This window comes from Oryzias latipes, chromosome 18, assembly GCF_053564925.1.
Source record: "Oryzias latipes strain Hd-rR chromosome 18, Olatipes_Hd-rR_3.1".
Lineage (NCBI taxonomy): Eukaryota > Metazoa > Chordata > Actinopteri > Beloniformes > Adrianichthyidae > Oryzias > Oryzias latipes.
Window position 1 is genome coordinate 23,575,777 of NC_136254.1, and position 25,360 is coordinate 23,601,136.

At 43.3% G+C, this 25,360-nt stretch overlaps 1 protein-coding gene across 2 annotated transcripts; it reads right to left on the minus strand.

Annotated features, from left to right (window-relative positions):
• Positions 1–797: 797 nt before the first annotated feature.
• Positions 798–24,994, minus strand: LOC101170305 (transmembrane protein 151A). Of its 2 annotated transcripts, none has more exons than XM_011487393.4 (6): positions 24,553–24,994; positions 8,615–8,953; positions 7,094–7,228; positions 6,874–7,013; positions 6,749–6,788; positions 798–5,474 (listed from the first exon to the last, which is right to left on the minus strand). In XM_011487393.4, the coding sequence occupies exons 1-6, from the start codon at positions 24,619–24,621 to the stop codon at positions 4,272–4,274; spliced, it is 1,926 nt and encodes a 641-aa protein (XP_011485695.3). In that variant the 5' UTR covers positions 24,622–24,994; the 3' UTR covers positions 798–4,271. The 2 variants fall into 2 exon arrangements, with proteins under 2 accessions (XP_011485695.3, XP_023821659.1); XM_023965891.2 differs by lacking the exon at positions 24,553–24,994 and adding an exon at positions 10,086–10,225.
• Positions 24,995–25,360: the final 366 nt, after the last annotated feature.

Here is a 25,360-nt window from a genome sequence, read left to right on the forward strand (position 1 = left end):
AACAGTTCTTTGCAATGATTCTTATATTGCAGAATAGCTCCAGCTGTGAGTTTCACCCGTAAAAAATGACATTTAAATCATCTCTGCTAACACCAAACTGCCTTTTCTGCCCTTCGTCTCATTTGGTAGAAAACAGAAGCCTCAGTGGTGTGTGGGAGTACTGTCCACAGCCACAGCAGCCTGGCACCTCCTCCTAAAACGAATAAGTCTGGTCAGACCCGGCTGTGGGATGTCATCCCACGTTTCCACCAGCTTTTGTCTCAAGTCTACCAACGTTGGTCACAACCTGCACAAGCTGATCCAAGACGTAGCATCTGTGGTCCAACTGTCTTAAAGATCGCTCCTCCTTTCGGCTGCGTGTCTCTAACACACAACAGGACAGATTGTATGTCCCGGCAACCCAATGAGGTTGGAGAATGGCCATCATAGCAGATCTATTGTACCAGAAACATTGATTTCGAATCTGTATAAGATGACCTTTGGTATCCAAGTACCGTCGTCCTACTTTGCAGCCAGACTCCATGGAAGTTTTCCTTTATTCTACAGAATGTTCACTCAATTTGGACGTGCCATGCTAAATCTTGAGGTTCTCCTAAAGCTCAGGCTCTGTTTGGGTTTGTAACAGCAACAACTGGAGCTACTTCAAACAAGAGGGAAAGGCAAAAGCCAGGGATTGGTAAAGAGAACTTGCATTGTATTATGGATCCATTTCACAAATATTGGCCCACTTTGTAGGGAAATAGACTAAATACATCTAAAAGGCAAAGAGCAAAGTTGCAACAAAGTAACCAAGCATCTTTATTTTATGTGCTTTATTTCATTTAATGAAAGAGAAATCTATAGATTTTCAGTTTGGAAAGAATTCAATTTGATCAACAGATTCCTTTTTCTTTTGCCTGGCAGTTTGTTAAAAACAAAACCAATTTCAGGAGTCATTTTTGAACGTGCTAAAAAGTCATTTAACTCTGTGGCCAGGGGAGAAACAGTCTGACAAGCTACTGACAGCAATACATCGATCATTTTTCGTTCAAGCGCCTCATGTTACAATCAAGTGATGGCGGAAAGAGCAGTTTTAAAAATTCTGTGCATGAACAGACGTTTTTTTTCCATCCAAGTCAAATAAAGCAGCCTGACGACGGGTTATGCCCAGAAGATGAAGGCTCAGTCACAAAGTGTGAAGCGTTCCTTATCCGGCGGAGCTGACATGTCAACCATTGTTGCTCCCGCTGCTTGTGATGAAGACATCAGAAAAGCTGCTTAGCAACTAACCCAAGTCCGGCCAGAATGCGGGAATAGGAGGAACAGTGCTCTGCGCCACATTCACAGTTAGAGAAGAAGGATGAGACAAAACGCACAATCTTGTCGTGCTGCAGTGTGTTTAAAAGAACTGTTGTGATGTGTACGAGTACCGGTACACACCTGTGACATGTTGCTGTGTCGACCCACAAAGGCCAAACCAGCTGCTGTGTCCTCTTGACAGATAAGACATGTCTGTGTCGGCTCAAAAGTTAAGGCTTCGCTGCCACCTAGTGGACAAATACAGGGTGGCAGGTTCGACCAAACATCCCAACGTCTTCCAACATTCTTTAGGGGGATTTGAACCCTCAAACTTGCGACAAAAACAAATGTAAAACAATCACAAAGTTAATGAAGGGTGTGTATTCGTGTTAGCACTTTTGAGTCGCCTGGTTGTTTAAAGATGCAGCATCAACTGAAATCCAAAGCAAAGAAGTCGGCAACACGGGTTAGAAAGGCAGCGTTTTGGAACCATGCCACTGTGTTTGTGCACGTCTGACAGATGACCCCTAACACGAGCCGCTATAATGGCCGCTATACTGCTCCGAGTAAACATGCAAGTGAGCAGGTCTGCACGCGTGTGTAAGACATCATGGGCATGGGTTTTCTTGGCACACCTGAAGCGGCTGGCACACGTTTGACAGAAATATTAAAACAGCATATAAATACCCCGTTACATCGGCTGTTGTACACTTGGCTCACAAACGGACACGCGGAAATAAAAATGTGCAGAACGAGACGACAAAAACAGTTCAGACTGTTTGGAAGTCCACCCTCAAGTCAGAGCGAGAAGTTCATGTGCAAAAAGAAAGAAAACAAACACTGTGGAAGTGTGCAGATGATTGCAAAGCAGCAACATTTTTGGGTGGATTGGAAATCCAGATTGAAATTAAACCATTAAAGTGGGACAAACTCTAAACAAATAGAGCTTTTCAGTGATTTTGGTTTTGTTTGGTCATGTAGACGAAGATACGACTATCCACAAACCAAGAAACCTCAGAAATTTTGACACGCACACAAAAAAAAAAGTCTTCTCATCTTACATTTCAGTTTTTCCAGGTCTTTGTTTACCCACAGACTGTTTTATTCCCCCCCACCCTGGTTTCTATGTGCCCACTTGGGTCTGATGTCTCCATAAGCTACAGAAGATCAGATTTAGAGCATGTGAATGTGTGTCAGGGTGTGCGTGTCAGGTTGAACCGGGTCAGCAGTCACTGCTCCACTTTCCCAGAAGTTGGCAGAAAAAGCGTCCTCCTCCTCAGGTTGGATATACGCCCATCAATCAGGTCCCTCCTTCCAGGAAGAGACCCGTCTGTATTTCCAGTGTGCTTCGCCCCAACAGAGGCGGAGGAGATCCGAGCGCTCCGTCGGCAGCTAACCTGTGCTTCGTGAAGTACAAACCAAAGCGCAGGTTCTTTTCTGTGCCAGCTGCCTTCTCTCGTCAGATTTCCCAGAAAAGGAAGCTTTTTAAGGCGAAGACAGAAGCCGTACACGCCGCTGAACCCCCGCCTACATGGAACACCGCTGCAGCAGTCGCTGCTCTAGAAAAACTAATTATTTTCATGCATTCCTACAAGGGCAACTCTTGGTCAACCTTGAATCGAGCAGTTTTTTTGGCTGCAGATGCTTCTACGGGGAAGGAGGGGGGGCAGCAGCCCGGCACAGCCGGACAAATGTTTTCAGTTAGACAAGGAGGGCAAGTTTTGGTAAGAAATAAGCAGTTGTAACTCAAATGGATTCATTTTGGATAATAGTGTAGGTGTTCTAGCCCATGCAGACCAGATGAACAGATTTTAATCGTCTTAACCCCTTGATGCCAAAATGACCATCATTGAGCATCACATGAAAGTGTTTGTTTTTTTCATAGCTGGAAATAAAATTCAAGCATCGAGGGGTTAACACTTGACGCCAATACTCATTATGTTTGTATCAGACAGAAGGACTTTAGTGTGTCCATCCTGTGGTAAAAATCTGCACAAAATGACCAAATCCACCAACATTTTATTTTGCAGAATGACAAAAAAACTACCTTTTTTTATTTACTAGTATGTTGTGACGTTACTTGCTCGTTTGGACACATATTTAATTTAGACTTTGGTATCTTGCAAGAACTTCCACTGTTCGTTGCCCAGGTATTTATCTCTGTCCCTCTGTCCCAGTCCCTCTGGTTGAATTTTTGGCTAAAGATGTCCTGGATTTATTTTAGGTCAGGGAATCCGCTCGCTCCAAATGAATCAATATTGACTGATCTGATCGGCAACCACAACTTATCAGATGGATCCAATTGTTGTTAAAAGGAAAAATGAACTAGTTTAACTAGTTGTTAGGAGAATCAACAAATGTGTTTCTTAGAATGAGATTGAGTGGAAGGAAAAAAGAGCAGAGGAAGCAGTTTTCTGTCATTCTGATCAATGGATGGATTGGCCGATGGTGCAAGAAAAAGGACGAGTCCATGTTTGCCCTTTTTAACGCGGCCGTCTGATTGATCATTTTGTCATTTCTATTTCGAGGACTTTGACAAAAAAGTTTTCTTTACAACTTTAAAAACCTACTCAAACTTTAAATGTTCATCTGCTGTCTAAATGGGTTTTTTTATCATTCCATCTTTGTTGTCAACCCTGGGAAAGATAGAGAAACTCTTTAAGGAAAGCTTCAGGTTCTAGCATCTCCAAGCTGCTGTCTTTAGACCCCCCCCCCCCCCCCCTCACATTTCCAGTTACATCTAAATGCACTGAAAGCTGCCAGGATAAAAAAAAAAAAAACGTCCTTTTTTCAAAGTTTGCCCTTCATCAGGTCGACTCCAACTGACAGCATGAGTCGGATTCTCTCGGCGTCTTTTTCCCTTTTTCTGCCCCTCCCTCTTCCTTTCCTTCCTGCTGTTTCCGTCGATGCCCCTCCCCCCTCCATTCGTTCCTCCTCCTCCCTGTCCTCTCTTCGTCAGTCCCCCCTAACCCGAGGAGTGTCTTTTTTTTTCATCACATGTCATCGCCTGCATGGCAGCTCTCCTCTCCGTGAATGATGAGCACAGGGAAGAAGAAGGCGTCCTGGTAGGATGGAGGTCGATCTCTCTCCCCCTCCCTCCCCTCTCCTCCCACTCCATTCTCCTGCTCCGCCTCTACGTCCCTCTGTCTCCCCCCGTCTACTCTCCTCCTCACTTCTTCCTCCTCTTCCTCCTCATCCACTTCTCCTTCTAGTACTCCCCTGGTTTCCTCGTTGTTCTGTCTGGAGCCCAACCCCAGGAATCCCCCGCCACCGCTTCCTCCCCCTCCACTACTCCCACCTCCACCGCTTCCTCCTCCATCCTCCCTGCTTCCTGCCAAACCTCCTCCCATGCTCCTGGAATGAAACAGGCTGTTCTGGCGCCCGCCTCCGAGTCTCCCTAATGAGAACCCGCTCCGACTGAGCACCAGTCGTCCCCCGATGGACCCGCCTCCGGACCCGCCTGCGGACCCCCCAGCCCTGATCCCCGCCACCGTGGCGTTCAGGAGGGCCGTAGTTCCCATTGGGGCCCTCAGCCGGGATGGGAGGCTAGCGCTGGATGTGGTCCTGCGGCATCTGGGGCAGGTCTGCAGGAGGTACGCCGAGTTGAACATCACAGGCAGAGCCAAAGAAGGCGGGTTGGTGGTCTGGGTGGGGGTGATGCCAGGGGGTCCAGAGATGGGGGTGGAAGCTGTGGGGTTTGTCCCCCCGCTTGTCTCCATGTCCATAAGGAGGGCCTCCGAGTAACTGGGGACCATCTGCTGGTTGCAGCGAATGTGCCACTCCAGCTCCGTCATGTCCACGGTATTGACCCGGGAGATGGCTCTGTAGCTCGTCCCATTCAGGCCAATGCTGATTCCTCCAGGGGGGCCTCCGTTCTCCGTCCCACCCTCAACCCCATCGCCTCTCCCCCCCCCACCCAGCACCCCTCCTCCACCAGAGTCCTCATCCTCCCCAAACAGCTTCTCCACGTGGTAGTGGACGTATGCCGTGCGATACTCTGACACCACCCGCAGCGGCCACGACAGGAGGCAAACCGAGGCCAGCCAGAACACCCTGTGGCGGGAGAACCATGGCGGGCGGGCCGGGTCCGGGAACGCCAGGATGTGCTCTCGGAAGTCCACGTTCTTCAGGTGCATGCCTTCCCTGGCCTCCATGTAGTCGTCCAGTCCTTCGTTCTCCCCGAAAAAGCGAGCCCGCTGCAGAGAAACAAACAGGAGCTGCAGTCAGAGCCACAGATCTATCCGGCGTGGAGAACGTTTAGCGGTAAATACCCGGAAGACGATGATAAACATGAAGTCGTTTTAGAAAATTCTTTGACAGTAGAAAAAACCGCGTACTCTAAAAAAGTTTTCTAAAAAATAAAATAAAGAAGCAAAATCTTTCAAAAACTCTAAATTATTAAAAAAAAAAAGATTTAATAAAGAGAAACTAGGGCTAGTGCCTTTGAAACGGTCCTGGTGTCTGAATGGTGCTTAAACAGAGCTTCAAAAAAAGAAAAATAAATAAATCAAAACGTCAGTTTTACCCCCCAAAACACTCAGGTCTGATGAAGGAGAGTGACAGATTGATGAGAGCAGTTGAATGTACCCAAGATGCATCATTTCATTCTGACAGTCTGCCCTCCATCTCCGTTTTCATACACACTGAGGTAAACATGCATTTCACAGCTCATCGCCACGACGACGGCCTTCTTTCGAAGCATTGTGCATGTCACTTTTATTCATCGGGTTGCTGAATACAAATCTAATAATGTGAAGTACAGCAGAACTGTGGCTCAAATCACCATCAGGATTTTGACTGAAGCCCCGCCCACCGTGACGGCCACACCCAATCGCTGGAAAGGTAAAATGATTGGCTAGAATTGTACAGCCAAAAAAGGATAGAATACAAGTGATTGACACAACCAAAGAACCAAAACCCGCATTTTATTTATTTTTTTCTTTCATTACACCAGACTTAGATTGAATCAACTGAAAGGTTTTCTTTTCATTGTTAGGTTCTTATTACTTTATTGTAAAAGGATTTGTCATTTTGTAATAAACAAATCTCGTATCAAATTGAAGATATGACCAAAAAAATTAAAGTTTGAATCAAATCATTGGTGAAAGTGAATCGTTGCATCCCTACGAAAATCCGGCACCAACTTGACTTTTGGTATCCATCCCTAGTAAGAACACCTTGTTTGGAGAAAATAAGTTAACTTCTTGTTTCCTAAAAACAACAACGATAAGCAAAACGCGTTTTTTTTATATATCTCAAAATAAGAAAAAATATTTTCAATTTTTAAAATCACGTAGGCTCTTAGATGAAATCTAAAACAAAACATGAAACTTCTTGAAAACATGCTGCAAACTTGAATGTTTTGTCTGGTTTAAGACACAAATAACAGCTGAAGATGAGACACATTTTCCAGTCAATCTAACCTCATTTCAGAGTTTTATTTTGAAGGGACACCTTGCTGAATACCTACCTGGGTGAGGTAGGCTGCTTCAGCTCTAGCACTGGAGAAGCTAAAAAAAGACACAGACAATATTTAGACATCGAGTCAACGCTCACTTTGAAGATCCACTCAGCTGGGGGTTGTTTCTCGGGTACCTGAAACACTTAGTGAAGCGAAGGCGAACAGCAGGATGCAGCTGCAGGTCCAGCAGCTCTTTTGACACATCTTTGACGCCGTAGCGAGCGTAGTCGAACTCCGAACTCGAGGCGTGAGTGTTGACTCGCTCGTGGTAGACCTGGCGAGGCAGAAGGAACATTTTTTCTTTATTAGTAGTACCAGAAGAGTGGAAACCGTCAGAAAGGAGGTTTCTCCCACCTGTGTGGTCGTGTATGCGTCTCCATTGCGGTATCGAGTCACCTGCCTGGTTCTCCTCACGTAATGATAGCTGATGGCCTTCCACCAAATACAGGGAGTGGCCTGCTGAAGCCTCTGCACGCGCTCAAACACTTCCTACACCACAGAAGAAGAAAAAACACATTACTGCTCACTGTAAAAACACAAAATCTCAGTATTATCTATTTTCAATATCTTATTACTCTTGATACAAGTCAAAACTGACTTACAAGTAACTTCAGAAAGATGTAACGACTTAAATCAATAAATCTTGAATATCTTGATTAATTTAAAAAAACATCTTCTTTTGAGTTATATATCCAGCAAAAGTTTAAATATTATGTTAAAGCAGAAGTTCCATTTGTGATGATGCTTGATTTATTTGACTCGTGCATTAACATATAATTTTTAGGACCAATTTATCTTAAAATGTGTCATTCTACTCTTACTTTAGGATGATTATGGTCTAGAAACAGGATTAGTTTGACTGTTGTAGCACTTTAAAAAGGATATTGGGGGGGGGGGGTATCTTTTTTTTTTACATATTAATTTTATACACAAATTGAAAAAATGAAAACTTACCAAGACAATTTTTACTACTTCTATCGGTAGATCTTTTTTACTTTGAACAAAGGACAAACATCTATTTATTAAAAGGAGAGGAAATAAGGCTGTGTTGTTGGGTTATAAACTGAAGACGAGTCTCATCATGAATAAAGAGATACAACTTACTTCCAATAAACTTACAGCAAATGTTCAAAGACATAGACGGGAGTCACAATCTAAGAAAACAACTGAATTTCAAAAAGCAGTGCATTCGTACTACAAAAAAGAGTTTATCAAATTGTGGTGTGGATTTATTGAACGGATTGGATGAAGGTTTACAAATATTCAAAATAAACCTACAAGAAGTCACTAATAGATCTTTATGAGGCCAGAAACGATTAAAATAAACAAAAATGTCACTTTGCACAATCGCCATGCAAAAATAGTACTGTGAACGTTTTGTACATGTCTGTAAATTGAATTATGCGCATCATTGGGTGTTGTAAAAAGGAGTGGGATCATCCAAGATTCCTCTTCAACCCACTCCTTTTCAAACACACTGTATTGTCTTATGTCTCTAAAACCACAGTGTTGATTTTTTCATTTGGGTTTGAAAGAAAGACAGATAGAAAAATAACTCTGTGTAATCTGGTGCAAAGCAAACTTTGCCGTTTCATCGTTTCATTTCACAGGGACATAGATTTTGTTATTAGGACAAAAAAAGGGCAAATTTGCTTGAGTTTACTAGACACCTTGTGATTGGGGCAGGATTCCCACAGTCTCACAGGAAACTGTAAAATGATGTTTCATCAAGAAATGTAATGGAGCTCAGAGCAAACGGCCTGAAAAGAGGCTTTGTTTGAGAGACTGCAGCATTTCTCTACGCCTTTCAAAGAGGTTTTGAACTTCATTTCTTTTTCCCGTGGGACGTTCTTGCTAAAGCTGATGATCGGGTACCTGGAACTCGGCGTGAGCCAGCAGAGCCGTCTTGGAGAAGCAGTGCCAGCACTCCACCAGGTAAACCACATAGAGCATCGCCAGGAAGGCCAGCGGGATGTAGACGTAGCCGCTGGAGCACGGGCTCTCCAGGTGCAAGATGTCGTTGTAATACGCCGCCGAAGTGGCGTCGCTGTCGGAGCCGAGGGGGATGGAGGAGGAGCCGAGGACCGGCACGCGACAGAGGGCGCACCAGGCCAGCGTGGCAAAACAGCCGTACATGAGGAGGGTCAGCAGGAGGCACTTCCAGTGGGACTCCCTGCACAGGGAGGAGGCCAGAGACTGTTGGACCGGCCTTTGCTGTGAAGACAAAACAGAGGGAGGAGACAGGCGTTAAGACAAGTAGCATCAGTGCACCTACATGAACTCGTGTCCAAAGTCGGAAATCAGGACTCGCCAGTTGCCAATTATTAGCATTTTTTTCCGTCTGATGAGCTAGAGGGCTACTCGCCACACGGCGTGTAAATGTTTGCATCAAATAAGTCATGCTCATCAGTCCACCTTATGGTGATTTGTTTTTATTTAATACGTCTCTGCTCTCTGCACCAAAAGGTACATAAGCGTACACGACGCTAGAACGCCATCCTCTACGTCCCCTCTGTTAACTATAGCGTTTGGCTGATGATTAATTAAAGGGTATGTTTGGTTGGGGCTGCGATGTCTACCCAGGTGCGATTTATTTTAATTTAAAAAAAAATTAAAAACTGCTAGAGGACACTGCATGTGTCTCAGTATTTGGTACTGACAGCAACGCAGAAGAAAAGGCACTGCTTTGTCTTATGCCGGGTTTAGCTAAAAGGTTCAGAAGCGACACAGAAGATGGAGGATTCAACAGATTTAGTGTTTTGAAGTGATATAAAGAGTTTAGTTGACTTGCTTGCATGTTCCTTATGCTACAGTTACCTTAATGAAGCCAAATAAGCATCAATGTACAGTGTGCACATATTCAGTCTATTACCGTCATCATTTATGCTTTTATAATTTGCCTTTCAAGATGAAATGTCTGATCTTGTCTGTTTTTTTGTTAAATAAACTTCTCCCAAAAGAGTGACTTGTATGTGATTTTCTCTTCTTTATTATGCCTCTTTTGGCTAAAGTCTAAGGCCGCCTTTACACTGCATGGATCAAGTGACCCAATTCCGATTTTGTCCTCTCATTTGGCAAAGATCGGATATGATCGGTGAATGTGTAAGCAGGACAAAAGCGCATGGATTCCGTTTTTCTCAGATCGGATACAGGCCTCACTCATATGTGGAAATAAATCGGAAAAGAATCGGATACCTGCATTTGCGTGTGCCATGTAAGCAGACAAATCGGATATTCCCCAGTAAATGCGAGTCGTACCTCAGTGACGTCAACTCAGGACACCACCCACTGAGATCACATGACTTATTAAGGTGCTTTTGTGCTGATTTTGCTGTCAGCGTGTTACCTTTCTGCCTCAGGCTTCAGACCGTAGTCGGAAACCGCTTTATGTCCGGTCCCGTCCCGTCCCGGTTGGGACGCAAACGGTAACTAATGAAGCGGGACACCGTTGCTATGGAAAAGGCTAGAAGCGGTTATTTCTTTGGGGGGCGTGTATGATGGGGACCGTGTGTGTGTGAGCGCGCGCGTGCTTGCGTGTGTGTGTAAGTAGAGAGAGGGGGTGTGAGCGCGGAGCGGGGGAGTGTCGGAGAACCGTAAATTAAAAATAAGGTGTCTCCCCCAAAAGTTTTGGAGTTTCTCTTAGCCCACTCTGGAGGCTGAGGGTTCAGAACGGAAAAGTGAACCCCGAGGAAATCTCCCGTGTGTTTCTGACCACGGTCAGAAAAGAGAAGTCATCGCGCAGGAAAGGTTCAACACTTGGATCAAACTGTTAGTTACAGCACGTCTGCAAACACTTCCTCATTCAAAACTCAGAGAGAGCCGAGCAGCCCTCCTTTTACTCCCCCATGCATCCCCTCCTTCCGTCGCCGCCTTGCCTCCATGACAACCGCAATCACAAAAGTCTGAAGGAGGTCCGCGGAATGCAGAAATACTGCCACGTAGTCCTCAGAACGTCTACGTTTGATAGTTTCAGCATTGTATAGTGTAAATGCAAACATCAGATACGGGTCACTTTTAGAAGATGATGTAAGCGGGTCGTCAGAAAAATCGGATATAGTCAGAAAATCGGATATGAGCATCAAGACCGGAAGTGTAAAGGCGGCCTTAGTCTACTAAAGCCAAAAAAAAAACGGTTTTGGGACATTCATAAAAAAACTGTAATTTCTTTAGATATAACAACAGAGCTTAATTCACTGTGTATGCAACTTTATTAGCAATGTTTTCATAACATAACAGATCCGGTGCTGTGTTGAAAAAAGCCCCCCCCCCCCCCCCCCGTTATGGCGCTGCATCTTTGATGTCAAGGCAAGAATCCAAAACATCATGTTTTTAGGCTGTTTTTGTTTTAATTTCATAAAAAATGAATCATCTGGAGGAGGAATTAGGAGAAAAAAAAGAGGGCTTTTTCTGGCAATACACCCCCCTCCCTTGCCTCTAGTAAATCTGTCCTTATTTTGTCAGCATGTTTTTATTTGAGTTTACAGGTAGATGTCACTATAAACATGTTAATACTGTTTATGCAATTTCGTTTTCTTATACAAAGTTTTTTTTATTTTTTAGCTGCCTCAGGCAACAGATGATTCTCTGACAGAGCTCTTTTCAGGGGGGGGGGCTTTTTTTATCACAGCGTTGTGCTGCTGTACTAAAGGAAACAGAAACGACTCATTTGTGATAGAAAATAAAACACTTCATGGACGTGTGACAACAACAAGAAGAGAAAGAAAATATTCTGATTAGAAATGGATAAAAGGAGTTACTAAGATGAATTTTTTTTAAAGAATAAACAAAATTATCATGTGTTTTAATGATGTTTTGAGTTCCTCTCTGTTTACATTCAACATAATAATATTTTATAAAATAAAATACCTGTATGAAATGATTTGGCCGATAAGAAATATGTTAAACCAATAAAAAAAATGTTTGGTCAGTAAGTCGAAGGTTAGATTTCGGCCACGGCTCGTGTCAAAGCTGCTCTTCAGATTCCCCTCAGTCGGGTTTAACAAGCTGCCTGTTGGGTAAACGGCGTCGCATTTCTGAGCGAGCCCGTCTGACGTCCTGATCAAAGCCTCCCAGCCCCCCAAATCATGAGATAAGTGCTGCTGTGTGAGTGCACACAGCCTCACTCTCACTGTGAAGACATCACATTACGGCGCACTCAAACGCACTCACGGGATGCGGGCAGATACGCTTCTCCTACTGCTGCCATCCCTCCCTCACGCACATTCCCAGCATTGTAATGCAGCCGGCAGAGTGAGTGTGAATAATTTAGACCAGAACTGTGCTTCTAGACTGTTCTTTAGCCCAGCATCAGCGGCAGAACGGCACGATACGAAGAGGGACGGGGGGACCGTTTGTGTCAAAATGCATTTCTTCTGTCGTAGCTGCAGCTGATGGTTCGCTTCACGGCCATCAGGTCTCTGTGAGAAGATCCTCGAGAGGAACAACAGTAAACAGACAGGATGACTCCACTGTCCTTCCCCTCCTTGGAGCCAAGTCTGCAAATCCTGTCTGCTCAACCCCCCTAGCTCCCTCTTCATCATTCACCCCTCCTCTACCTCTTTCATCTTCTTCTCCTCACCCAGCCAAAAGCCTCCACATGACTTCTGCAGGCGTGTTTGAGTGTCTGCAACGCAACATTTTGATAAAACTCCACAGAGTGAGCAGTGAAAGGCAGAGGAAGGAAGCCTCCAGCAGGACCTAAAAACCATCCAGCTGCAGAATTTATAGATCCCAAAATAGGTTAGGTTCTTAAAGAGGAACCCCGGGAACGATCAGATGGATCGGCTAAATGCTCCTTCATCTTATGCATCCTGCATCCCCCCTGCAGCTCCTCCGTTCTCATGTTTACTCGGTTACATCCTGTCTAAGTGGATTGATCGGGCTAAAAGTGTGGTGCACAGCACAGAGCCAGGAGGTGAGGAGGACCCACTCTGAACTCGCTAGGAACTTCTCCTGATTGCAAAAAGACAGGAAGCAAAAGATTGTGCGATGCCCCAGGAAGTCTTTGTGCAAAAACCCTTTAAAGACCCAGTCTGATGACTATCATGTTTTTGGTGTTTTTAACATCTTCTTGTGGTATTTCTCTGATGATTGCAGACATATATAAAAAAAAGTATGCTTAAAATTGCATTTCTGCTTTTTTTTCCTCACTGAATCAGTAGCAGACAAAAAAAAAGATCCTATTAATTGATATAAAGAGCAAAGAGCACTCCATTCTGATGCATCCACTTGCAGAAAAAAGATCCATGTACGTCTTTGTTTTCCTTGTTTAGGCTGGCATCTGGCTCAAAATTTTACGGCTGGATAGCCCCAATGGTTCTCGCCGTTTATGCATCACAGATAATGTTAGGTTGGGGTTGTTAGGGGCTGTAAGAGATTTAAAGAGAGAGATCTGGGGCCTCATTTATAAAACTTTGCGTAGGATTTGCGTCAGAAGTGGCGTACGGATGAAACATAGGATGTGCGTACGCACAGAAATATTCGGAGTTATAAAACCGTGCGCACGCACATCCTACGCATCTTTCTCTTAATAAATCACAACCAATTCTAAATGCTGCGCAGCTTTAGCGGTCTCATGACACGCCTATAGTTGCCCATAAATAGTCCGTGAAACGCCCACAAATGAATATTCATTGATTGCGAAACCATGGCAAACACGGAGAGAAAATCAAAAAAACGTAACTTCTCTCAATGTGAAGTAAAAGTTATCGTTGGCGAGGTGGAAAAGAGGAGAATAATGTTGTTTGGAGGGCACAGTGTGGGCATTACTAATGCCTAAAAGGCACGTGAGTGGCAGACGGTGGCAGACGCCTTAAATGCTGTAGCCTCACAACCTCGGACCGTGGCCGAAATAAAAAAGAAAAGGTCGGACATCAAAGTCAAGGCAAAAAAACGTCTAGCGCTGCCCCCCCCCCCCCCCACACACACACCCGTGTCTGCCACGGGAGGGGGGGGGGGGGGACACCGGACACCGAATTCTTCCATTTGCCACATCTTCTGAGAGCGCAAGATCAGCGATTGTGCGTCATTACGCATTGTGATGGGGCATTCTATTTCCCTCCATTTAATTACATCTGACAAGCTGCAGATGTCGGGAATAATCGACGTGGAAATGGGAAATTGTTCAGCGCAAATGTAATTTCTTGTTGCTTTCTGAATGGTCGAGACATACGTTGTTTTATCAAAAATAAAACAAACTAAAGGCATATGCATGAATACCATAATTCCGTACCTTATGAAGAAATGTTTTACTATGAAAACAACTTTCCCCAGTGGACAATTAATGCATCTCTCTCTCATCTCTCTATCTATCCATCTGTCTGTCTAATTGCACCTATATCTGCTCCGCCAGACGGACACAATGACGGGAATATCAGTTGTGTACATTATTTCGTTCTGTTAACTATATTATTTATGAGGATGAATTGCACAACATGCCAATATTGCAGAACATATTTCACTTTTCTTTTTCCAAATAAGTGTTCATTTGAATTTCTGTTGTAATTTTCGTTTGATTTTTTTTTGTTTGTTTCACTGCTGATCGATCAAACGGGTGTTCGTGTAGGCTGTTAATTGTAAGACTTGCTTTGTGAAGTCTTCATGTTATTTCTGAGAGGCAGTATTGTCATTTTCACTTTCACGTGTTTCTTTCATCTGCCGACGGTGTCGCCGTTTCTCATTTCACCTGTTTTGTGCGTATGCCTGGGTCAGAGCTTGCGTGAAGGACCGCACATTTTCCCGTCAAGTTTGCTTTTTATAAATCTCAACTATTGCGTAGAGAGTGGCGTACGCCTTCTTTTGTGCGTACGCAACCTTTATAAATGAGGCCCCTGGAGAGCGCATAGACAGATGGATGACGGGAAGGGAGGGTGGGCTTACTATCTGCGAACAGTCCCACCCACAACTCAGAGGGCAGAAACTATGCCCCCCTATAAAACGACACAGGTTTTTTTTAACTTTGGCTGAAAAAGGCATAATCATAATTAAAAGACCCCGGGAAACCCTTTTAAGATTGCTCAAAAGGTGATCAGAGTGGGACGTTAACCTTCTTTTTCTGCACCCCCTCTGTTCCTGACAAAACAAGTCCCAAGAGTTTTCCTTTTTGCAAACATATTATGCCAAAAGAGAAAAAAGGGAAGCTAGTCTAGCAATAACAGGCACACCTGAAAAGGGCTTGGGCCAGCATTTCCATCAGCTTTCTGCAGCGCAGTTGTTGGTGCAAGGAAAATTAGACGGGGGTCAAATTATTCCAGTGTGCAGGTCCTGTGCCAAAAGTGAATGTTTCTCCTTGAGGAAGACAAAAGGATGCTGTCACTGAGTAACAGAGATAACTCACAAACGCACAGCAGCAGGCCTCCCGAGTCCACGCTTCACCCCTGATGGCCGCTTAAAGTATAAAGATCGACGTTCAGGATACCAAGCACCGCATGGATGTGCGGGTCTGAGATTAAACCAACATATTTGCAGCTTTCAGCTCATTTCTTCAGAAAAGTGCAGAGATTTCGAAGCAAAACTCTCCATAAAACTACAAATCCCACTAGAAAGTCCTAATCCTCAAAGCAACAACAAAAAATATTACAGAAGATACGGGATGACGTCACTTTAACCTTCTTTTGTTTTTTAATGTTATACAAGAATGTGCATTGAAGAAAAGTAATTTTATAATAAATGTAGTCATTTAAATCACAAAAAAGCATTTGATTGTAAAGCCCCAAAACAGACGTCAATCACTGCCATGAGTTACAAAAAGGGAAAATCTTTTTTTTTACAGTATAAAGAAAACAACGTTATTGGACAGAATTTGTTCTGATTGTTAAAGAACAGCCTGTAGCCAACGGGATGACTGGAATATTTAAGATCAGCCTCATTAACAGAGTATATTGCAGACTTGTTCATCCCATTTATCTCAAACTGTCTGCTTAAGAAGCTGGAAATTCTTCAATGATCAACCAAACAGAAATTAGATAAAAACAAGTGTGTACACTCTGGAAACAACACAATAAAGACTATAAATTAAGAAGAGATTAAGAGAATAAGAAATAAAAATAAAAGTATAGGTGAAAAAAAAACCGAAGAAACAAAGAGGAGGCCAGTCAAAAATAAATCGTCCCTTTGTATGACCAGCTACAGTAAATATACGCCTCTAGCAGTGATTTAAACGCTTAGCGGGCTGTTGGAGAACCCAACATTCAACGTTAAGCTATCCCAGAGGTACAGTTACCCCCATGTTACTACCCGGCCCAACCTGAGAGAGCTGGACGAAAGGATAGATGGTAGTCATTTGTCGAGAAAACGCTGATGGCAGTCTATATAAACCCCTTAAAGAGATTTAAAGAAAAACATTGAACAAGTAATTCCGTCTCTGCTAGCGTGAATTACTCCAACTACATGACATAATCAAACAACCATCTGTTTACTTTTGTGGTTAGGTTCAATCTCCCCTATTTTTCTAGTTATATTTTCCGTGTACCGAGCCACACTTACCAAGTTTTTAAATATTTGAGATCATAAGCATGTTTTATAATGTTTATGTTTTATAAATATTATAAGCACCAACATATGAAGCATGTTTTTGGACTGTGGGAGGAAAATGGAGTCACTGAAGAAAACACAGGCGTGCATGAGGAGAACATGCAAACTCCACACAGAAAAGGCTCAGCTAGGATTCGAACCAAAAACCTTCCGTCCAGTCAGGGGAGAGTAGAAACCATTACACCACAGTGCAGCACCACGTAATGGTACTTTAAAAAAAAAAAAAATAAGCACAGGATTAGTGATGTCAAATCTTTCACACACAAAAAACAAAAAGACAACGACCACGGAATTTAAAGAAACTAGCTTTAAGTTAGCTCAAAACAAATCATCTTTCAAGTATTTTTCTCCACATTTCTAGCTTGTAAAAGGCATTATTTCTGTAATGTACAATCCATACTTTATGCAAAGCCTACTTTTATTTTCTCCCTAGAAGGTATTAAACGTGCATACTGCGGCACATGCTTAATTGGAAGGGTATTATGAGGTTTGTATGAAAATACTTCCAGCTGTGAATTCCACAGCTTTTGGGACGACTCGGTTTCTGCTGGAGAACCTCCGGTGTGCAGTTTGCAGAGATCAGAAACAAACCTCAGTCTCAGCGGCATCATTGCATAAAAGAATCTATATGGCCCTGTCTCTCAGAGGTTTTGCTATTTCCAAGCAGAAGTTCGGATGGATCTCCTTTCAAGCTCTTGAAGAGAAGTGCAGCGGTCTAGTTTCATTAAAGAGACGCAACAATCACTACACGCACGTATAAAACACACCCAGGACTTGATTATTCTCCAGCCGCCACAGTGACCTAACTAGCAAAAAAAAAGACATCTTTCATAGTAACTGACTGTAAAAGTGAACATTGTTTTTGCTGCCTCATCTCTACCAGACAGGCTTTTATCCTTGTTTTATTCTAAATTTGTTAAAGCAGAGAGCACTTCAAATCACTTCTCCACCAACGGCACAAAAATAACATAAAAAAAGACGAGTGGGAAACTGTATTTTTGTGCAGCGCTCAGACAGCTTCCTCACCCCGTCTCAGCTCTGATTCAGCTGGTTAGGTGTGACTGGAGCGGCTATAATTAGCTGTCCCTCCACGTGGGTGGGAATGAGGCGAGGAAAGGAGGGAAAAAAGTGCTGCTGATGCCTGCTGAGAAGCGTTAAGATTTTTTCCTATCAAAAGGGACCTGATTGAGTCATTGGGGGGGGGGGCTCAGGGCTGGTAGTGCTGCGTGAGCGCAACACGGCACAAGCACCTGCAGCAGCGCGTCGCTCTCCATTCACATATCTTTTATTATTGTGGAATGAGTTCAGGGAGGAAGTGGGCTCCAAGAGCAGGTTGGAATCTGCTAGAAGACGTTTAGCCTCTGAAATATTTCACAAAAACGCCAAACTCTGGAGCTCAGGACCATTGCTACAAACCCCATCGAAGCCAATACGGCATTTGCTTAACTATTTTTGGCAGGTTGACCTTAAAACTATCAAAAACTATCAATTATTAACTTGTAATTTGTCACAATTATATTGATAGAATCCACTTCAGAACTGAAACTCCTCGAAGGGGAATTTTCTTGATTCTTTGGAGCTTCATAAAAAGTGCTATTAGGAGGATTTTCTTTGTTTTATTAAATTTTATTGAAAAACAGGATTTCCTTGTGAAAAGAGATCGATGGATGGGTCATGTTCTCCTAAATCTGGATTTATTTTAGGGCAGGGTAACCTACTAAAGTTACAATCAAATGTGTATAAAATTCTGCTCAGATAAGAACGAGTGAAGCAGTGCCGCTGCTCAGTGGGTCATGAATGGATCACCAGCCAAAATGCTGTCAGCAAAGCCGGCCAAAGTTCTGCAAAACTCACAGCAATAGATTATAGTTTTGTGGCCCGATGGATCAGAGTGATGTGTTCAACGCTGTGAAAAAAACGTCAACGTCGTGGCGATGAGCTCTGAAATACGTGTTTACTACGGCGTATGAGAAAGTGGAGCTGCAGCTGCAGTGCAGACTGTCATGTAAATAAAGCATTAAAAAGCACTCCTTCACCCTGTCATGCTGCCTCATCATCACAATTGGTGTTTATTTTCTTTATTTTTTTAGCAACATTCAGGCTCCTGAACTGTTTCAAAGTACTGAAGACGCTACATAAAGCAATGTTGAAAATAAACAGCACTTTATTTCCTCAATAATGCTTTTAGAACCTTATTGATTAAGGCACATTCATTCTAAGTTTTTCTTTTCTTATACTGAAATCAAGCAATGTTGCCTGTTCCCTTTAAGAACAAATATATTTTAAGTTACCAAAATTAAAGGACTATGAATTAGCTTGGGTAAATGCAACTAGTATATGAGATACAACTGCAGAGTCTAACGTTGTGATAATTAAGTGAAATAAATTTTACCATTGTATTACAATGAAAGGCGTATTAATATTCAGGTAGAGTTTTTTTCTAAGTCTTAAGAAAAAAAGAAAATGTGTTCCGATATCTACCGCATCGCAGGAAGCGCATAGGGATATGTATTGTATCATCAGACTCTTGCCAATACCCACCCCAACTCAGAAATGTGTGAACGGATCAAAATATTATGTTGATGTTTCTTTTTGTGAGGAATGTACATTAAAATACACTTAAAAGCTCAAAAAGTTGATTTTGCGACATGACTGACGTTGAGAAATCAGATTGACTTACAGTACAGACCAAACGTTTTGACACACCTTCCCATTCATTTGAATGAGAAGGTGTGTCCAAACGTTTGTTCTGTACTGTATTTTGGAGAACTCTACCAAAGCATTAAGGCCTGTTCACCACGGGACGAATTTTGCCGACGTTTAACGCCTCGTGACTAAACAAAGGGCACCAATGTGAGTGTGCACACCGTCGCGAAAAAACGCCACGCGTCAAAGCATCACTTTTTAAAAAACGCCTCGGGTTCGTTTTTTTGGTTTGACGCGCGGCGTCGAAATCTATTCGACCAATGAGAATGGCGCTTTTGTACACGTGTCTGGAGCTTCTGAAGTTACAGTAAAACACAACTTTGGGGCGCTCAAACACAAAACTGCCTTTCTGAGCACACATACCAGCGAAGAAGATATACGCCAAGTAGCGTCTACACTGCCGCAAAGAAATAATGACGGACATTCTAAAATATCCCCGAACCAAGCACCAAATATTCATGTTTTCTTTGTATGATTCTGACAAGCGCGTAAATACTTGCTCTCTTCTTCTGAGAGAAAAGCGACTTTAAGAAGCGTAAAGTTGCGAAGTGCCACCTTGTGTACAGGAGTATTTCTGTTTACATTAAGCGCCATCTAATGTCAGGGAATGAAATTGCATGTTCGCTCAGCTCATCGTCAGCGAAAATCGCCTGGGTGTGAACACAAAAAACGTGGCAAAAACGCTGGCGAATAACGCCTGGCGAATATTCGTCCCGGTGTGTACGGGCCTTTAGTAAGCACTTTTTGGTTCCTGAGATCATTCAGAGACTCTCCTACTATAGTGAGCTTCACCATCTACTGCAGGAGCTGCATCTGAATGACGGCCGCTTCCAGCGGTACTTCTGTCTCTCTGTGACCCAGTTTGACGATTTGCTGTCCCGCATGTCCAAGTACATAAAAAATAAGAATAAAATTAAAGGATTTTTTTAAAAATATTCACTGAAAACAACTAAGAAAAATTTAATGTTCAGATTCTCCTCCATGTTGGTTTTGGACTCCACCCACTGACTTAACTCATCATGGGCCAAAGTTGAGTTCCTAATTGGTTGACGCGACACTAATTCTTCGCCAAAGTTCAGACATTTGAACTTGTGCGGCTTAATATTCACAGCGAAACACGCTGTCGCCTGACCACTGCGTCTGACGCTTGATTCACGGCACAGGACCTCAGATCACCCCTAACATTAAAAGTAGACGCCTCTGCTGTGCGACTCACGTTTATTGTGAACACAGTTCAACTCTCTAACCGTTTACGCAATCAACGCTATTCCAGCAGATTCTGAAGTGAAGAAAAGCAGCTTTACGCTGATATGGAACTCCTCCCATTAGTCAGCTAATGTGGTGGTTGAACCTCAAACCACCACATAAGTGTTAGCATTCCTTTAATTTTTCTTTGAATTAAAACGTTCACTTTTACCTTGTTTTCTTAAAATAAATTAACAATGGGTGTACACATTCACTTTTGTTTGTTGCCGAGTTTCCATCTCAGGTGAGCCCATCCGTGGTAATGAGCAGAGGAGAATGGAACATTCCACTGGGGAACTGCAGGGGTTGCCAACTCTCCTCATGAACTTTTATTTTTGGAAACTATTTAGTTCATTTTTTTAAGAATACTTTTTCATTATTTAAATGTTGTTAGTTTGCTGTTGTCCTGTTTTGCAGTCATAGATTAATTAGTTGGAATGTTTGATTAGTTTGTTTCCCCCTCCATCATGTGTCCAGTAGGGTTTTGCCCCCGTCTATAAAGCTTCCCTAGTGTCTTAATGCTGGGGGTGAGTCTGGTCAGGCCTGTTCAGTTTAGCCCCACATGTTTCATTTAGTTATTTTTCAGTTGGGAAATACTCCGTTTTGTACTTTTTATCCTTCTTTACAAAAAACTTTTTTTAAATATCTTGCCAGAAAACCACCTTTGTCCATTTGCTAATTGTGAACATGCAGCTTTTCTCTGCATCCGAATCAACTCATTCGCGCTGATCAAAGAATTACAGTATGTCATAGAACGTGTGTCATTTAGATGTCGCCAGTGACAACGACGTCAGCTACCATCACAGAAGAAGTCCCACAAAACCCTTCAGTCCCCAGATTTACGTTGATGCAGAGTATTTATAGGAAATTTGAACTTTTTTGTTGCTGAATCTCACAGAAAAAGCTTGATTCAACTCACAGAAGTTAATACCATAAAAAATGTCAAATAATCTTGTGTTTGACTGATAAATGAGTGGCTTAAAATTGGAGTTTTTACAACAGTCATGCTGCTCTACTTATGAATATGCGGCCCTGCCTGAGTGGGCTCGACCTCCTGTGAGAACAGGAGCGTGTAGAGTTGAGGGAGATACGAGCGTTCAGATGCTTGAGGGAGTTTGAGTGGAGAGGAGAAGGGAGGCTGTAAATCTCCACGAGGAAAATCTAAAACAGGAAGGAGATAAGGAGGGGCAGATGAGAGAAAGTAATAGAGCCAGAGAACAGCTGCAGGCTGAAATCATTGCATTATGGTCTACAGTGCAGACACCATACAAGCAGAGCAAAGTGGTGGAATAAAGTGAAGCACATCATTTAACAGGCTTAGCAACAACTATCAGCAGAAAGTCTGTAAATTATCACTTCTACTGTCTCCTTCACTTGGTTAGATGAGTGTTGGGTTTCAAAAAGTCACTGGACAAACTGACGACCTTAAACCAGCTAAAGCCCCCCTGACTACGGCAACAAAACACCAGCTTTTTTATTGGTTTGTTTAGGGCTGCACGATATGAGGAAAAATAGCAATGCGGGATATTGGTGATCAATATTAGGATGACAATATATCCTGTGATACATGAACAAATAGTAAAACAACTAAATACATCATTTCCATGTTACTGCACCAGTTTAATTTAAATAAGAGTCAACATAACTTTAAAATACTCCAAATGAGCCTCGTCTACATAGGAGGCGAGCAGCTAACATCAAAGGGCTCCATCGGTTTGGTCAAATGCATAAAGGGATTTATTTGACTGGCTAAATACTTCCAGCTGCCATAAGATTGTTTCAGCAAATTCAAATGTTATCGCAATATTCGCCGACTTATGTGATATGCGTATTGCATAGCTTGGTATCGCGATACATTTGAGATTTATTCTGCAGGCCTAGTTTGTTTCACTTCTTTGTAAGAATTTTGGATATTTCACATCAAAGAATTGTATTGATGGTTTTAATTTGTGGGGCAATTGGTGCAGAAGTGTGATAGCGAGGGGTATTCTGAAGATAACAAGAGGTTTGCCAGTAAGAAGTCAAGACAGAGTGGGTGTTAAGTCCTCCAACACATAATTTTTTTGCTACATTCAAGAGACCACTTCTAATAAAAGGTATATGTAAGGTGCATTCTGGGCTTCCACGTTCAAAACTCTTGTGATCATGTGCTACTATGAACGTTTCTGAGACCGTTTTGGGCTCTACGTACAGAACATGCAACCATTGAACGCGTGTTATAAGTTAAACCGGGTCAAACTTCAACCGATCACGGACTCTGATGTTGTAGTGACGTATGGATGGCGTTTCTTTTAATTCACGGCAGTGCCAACTGTTTGAAAATGTATCATGGGGGAGAAATGACTAATTGCAGTTTGTACACGGCTGGAATTCTATGACACCAGGTCTTCCATACATATGAATGGAGCTGTGAAAGAAGAAGCCTAGAGAAAAATTCATGACATTTTGCACAAAGCGTCTTCCAACTGTAGGCGGTGGACTTGAAGTAATAAACACTCCTAAAAGAAGAAGAAGAGACCCTCCCTGCATGTTCATTGTGAAAAACAAGGGCTAAATGCACATTCAAGAGTGTGCATCACATGCCTGGTGTCAACATAGCATTGCATATAAAGATGCTCACTTCCAAATCCTACATAATGCAATTGTTCAAAGAATCCTGAAGGTCTACCCGCTCTCCTTTAAAAGGAAACCATTAATAGGATCTGAGATTTGTTTTTATACATTTTTGAACAAGTTAGTTATCAAGAATCAATCTTTTATACCAAATTCAGTCCAAAGTGTCAACTAAAGTCCCACTACGATCATCTTTTGATCCATTCTGAAAGCGTTCCCAGTGGTCTTCAAATCATGATTATGTATTTTTTGGCTACATTAAGAAACCTGTGTTGTTTTCCAGGACAAAGGTTTTGCTGAGGCATATTCCAGCTCAGACGAGCAAAACATCATGGATCTATTTGTCTTTAAGTCAATGCAACAGAATGGAGCGGAGCAGGGAGCGGGCTGTAGCACCTACGTCACTGCTACAAGCTTTTTTAAACTGCATTCTTTTCATCTGCTCCTGATTCACAATGACGTGAATAAAGAAATACTCAGAAATGCAATTGTACGCCTAAATTTCTTTTTATATGTCCTCCATCATCAGAAAAATGCCTCAAGAACATGTCAAAAACACTATTTTCCTCAGAGTGGGTCTTTAACGAGTTGATCCACACCTAAGATAGATCCCAAACCATGCAGGGACCAACCAGAGGACTATAATAACCCTTGTGCTATCATGTGGGGTCCAGATGACCCCACTCCCAATGTTAACGTGCCTATTTTTTATTTAACCTTTATTTACACAGGAATTGTCCCATTGAGTTTAAGAATCTCTTTTTCTGGCTAGGGGGAAACAATAAATCACATTTACAATAAAAAATGTCAACATTAAAAACATAAAGTGAATAAAAATGAGAGCTTATGTAAAACAGGTACAGTTAAAAGTGACTTTCTCCTCCACTCTCAGCCTGTGTCATAACCAACCAAATAACCGACAGAAGACCATTCAGCCGGGAACTACAAACTAGTGGGTCTGAAAGGCCCGAGTACGCATCCGTCTCACTCCGGGCTAGTATCGATTGTGAAACCTGCAATCTTCTTTGGCTGAGGTCATAGACATACTGACTCCCTAAACCAGCAGAGACGTCTCCCAGCTGGTGGAAGCTCCTGGCGTCCGGTCAGGGCGTTCAAAATGACAACAACGTGCATGGAATGAGACATTCAGGAGTGTTAACAAAGCTGCAGTGCTTGCACACCCTCCAAACAGTGAGAACGCCGCCTGAAGCATGAACCTGGGGAGGTGTCTGCTCCATCACATGCTGTTTGTGTCAATGTGGGGGGGCTGGATGCAGTGATGTAATCTTGTAGGGTTTTTCAGAGGTGACAGCTACCACGTGACATCATACACTAAAAAGACTTGATACACAAGGGTAAAAATCAAAGAACACCACACGGGGGCCTGGGGTTTATTTACATTTTAAGGAGGCTGCCAGCCCCCTCTCTTTGAATCTATCTACACGACATGCTCATTTTCATTCATACTAAAACCAAGGTCCTGGCGCGTGCCCTTGCTCGTCTGGACAGTTAGAGGAGATTCGTAGAGAGGGGTGGGCGCGTGTCGATGCTTCACGCGGTGAATTATTATGTTCGGGAACCTCCAGCTGTGACACAAACACTAAGTGGACCGTGAAGGTGGAGGCAGACCGGTTGGGGAGGGAGGAGAGGGGGCTCCCATTTTAGCGTAAACACACGCGCGAGGGCAGAAAAGAAAAAACAAGCATGTCCTTTCGTACCTGCTCTCGTCCCGACCCTTCCTCCAAAATGGGCTCTCGTGCGGTGGCCGTCTCCTCCTCCGTCTGCATTTTCCCACTTGCCGCTCCTTCCTTCACCTTACATTCGTGCACAGGCGGCTCCCTCCCCGGTACCGTCCGAAGGCAGGGACCTCCCCGGCGGAGCACGCAGCCGGGTCACCCCATATGCCGAAAGTCGATGTCCAATTTCTCGACCGCGGGGCCTGCGGCAAACGAGCATCATCCGCTCCGGACTTGGCGGCTTTCCACCCCCCCTCCGTCGTCCCGCTGACCCGCTCACTGGTTCCCCTGCCGCCGATCCATCCCCGCGCGTCTCCGGGGACAGAGAAGCTGGAGGCAGCGGGCGCCCACCCTCAAAAGCTGGTCCGCGTGGAGCGTTTTCAGCGCCTGGGTCCTGGAGCGGGAAGCGCGCGAGGCTGTGTGCACGTGAGAGCGCGTGACCGATAACGACACAATCAATTTTTCGGCTGCGTGGAAGCAAATTCTCTAAGATTGAAAATGTATTTTGATTTTCTAAAAATAAAAAAGTAAAAGCTAAAAACTTGGACACGACACCAATACCACCGGGCCAGACTTCAGTCACTAATCTTAACTTTTGTACAGATTTACCGCAGCTTCCGCTGGGTCCCCACTGACGTCATACACCAATAACCCCGCCCCCATCTGTTCACCTGTGATTAGCCTCTGGCGTGATGCTGACCTGCAGCCAATACATACATCTATATATAATTATACTCAAATGTCTAAAAATGCTTCTAAAATACGATGAAATCATCGCATCAGACATTAC

Coding starts and splice junctions, on each gene's coding strand:
- LOC101170305 (XM_011487393.4), bottom strand. CDS start 24,621: ATGCAGACGGAGGAGGAGACGGCCACCGCACGAGAGCCCATTTTGGAG. Junction 8,954..24,552: donor AAGGGTCGGGACGAGAGCAG/GTACGAAAGGAC, acceptor TTGTCTTCACAG/CAAAGGCCGGTCCAACAGTC. Junction 6,789..6,873: donor CGCTTCACTAAGTGTTTCAG/GTACCCGAGAAA, acceptor GTCTTTTTTTAG/CTTCTCCAGTGCTAGAGCTG.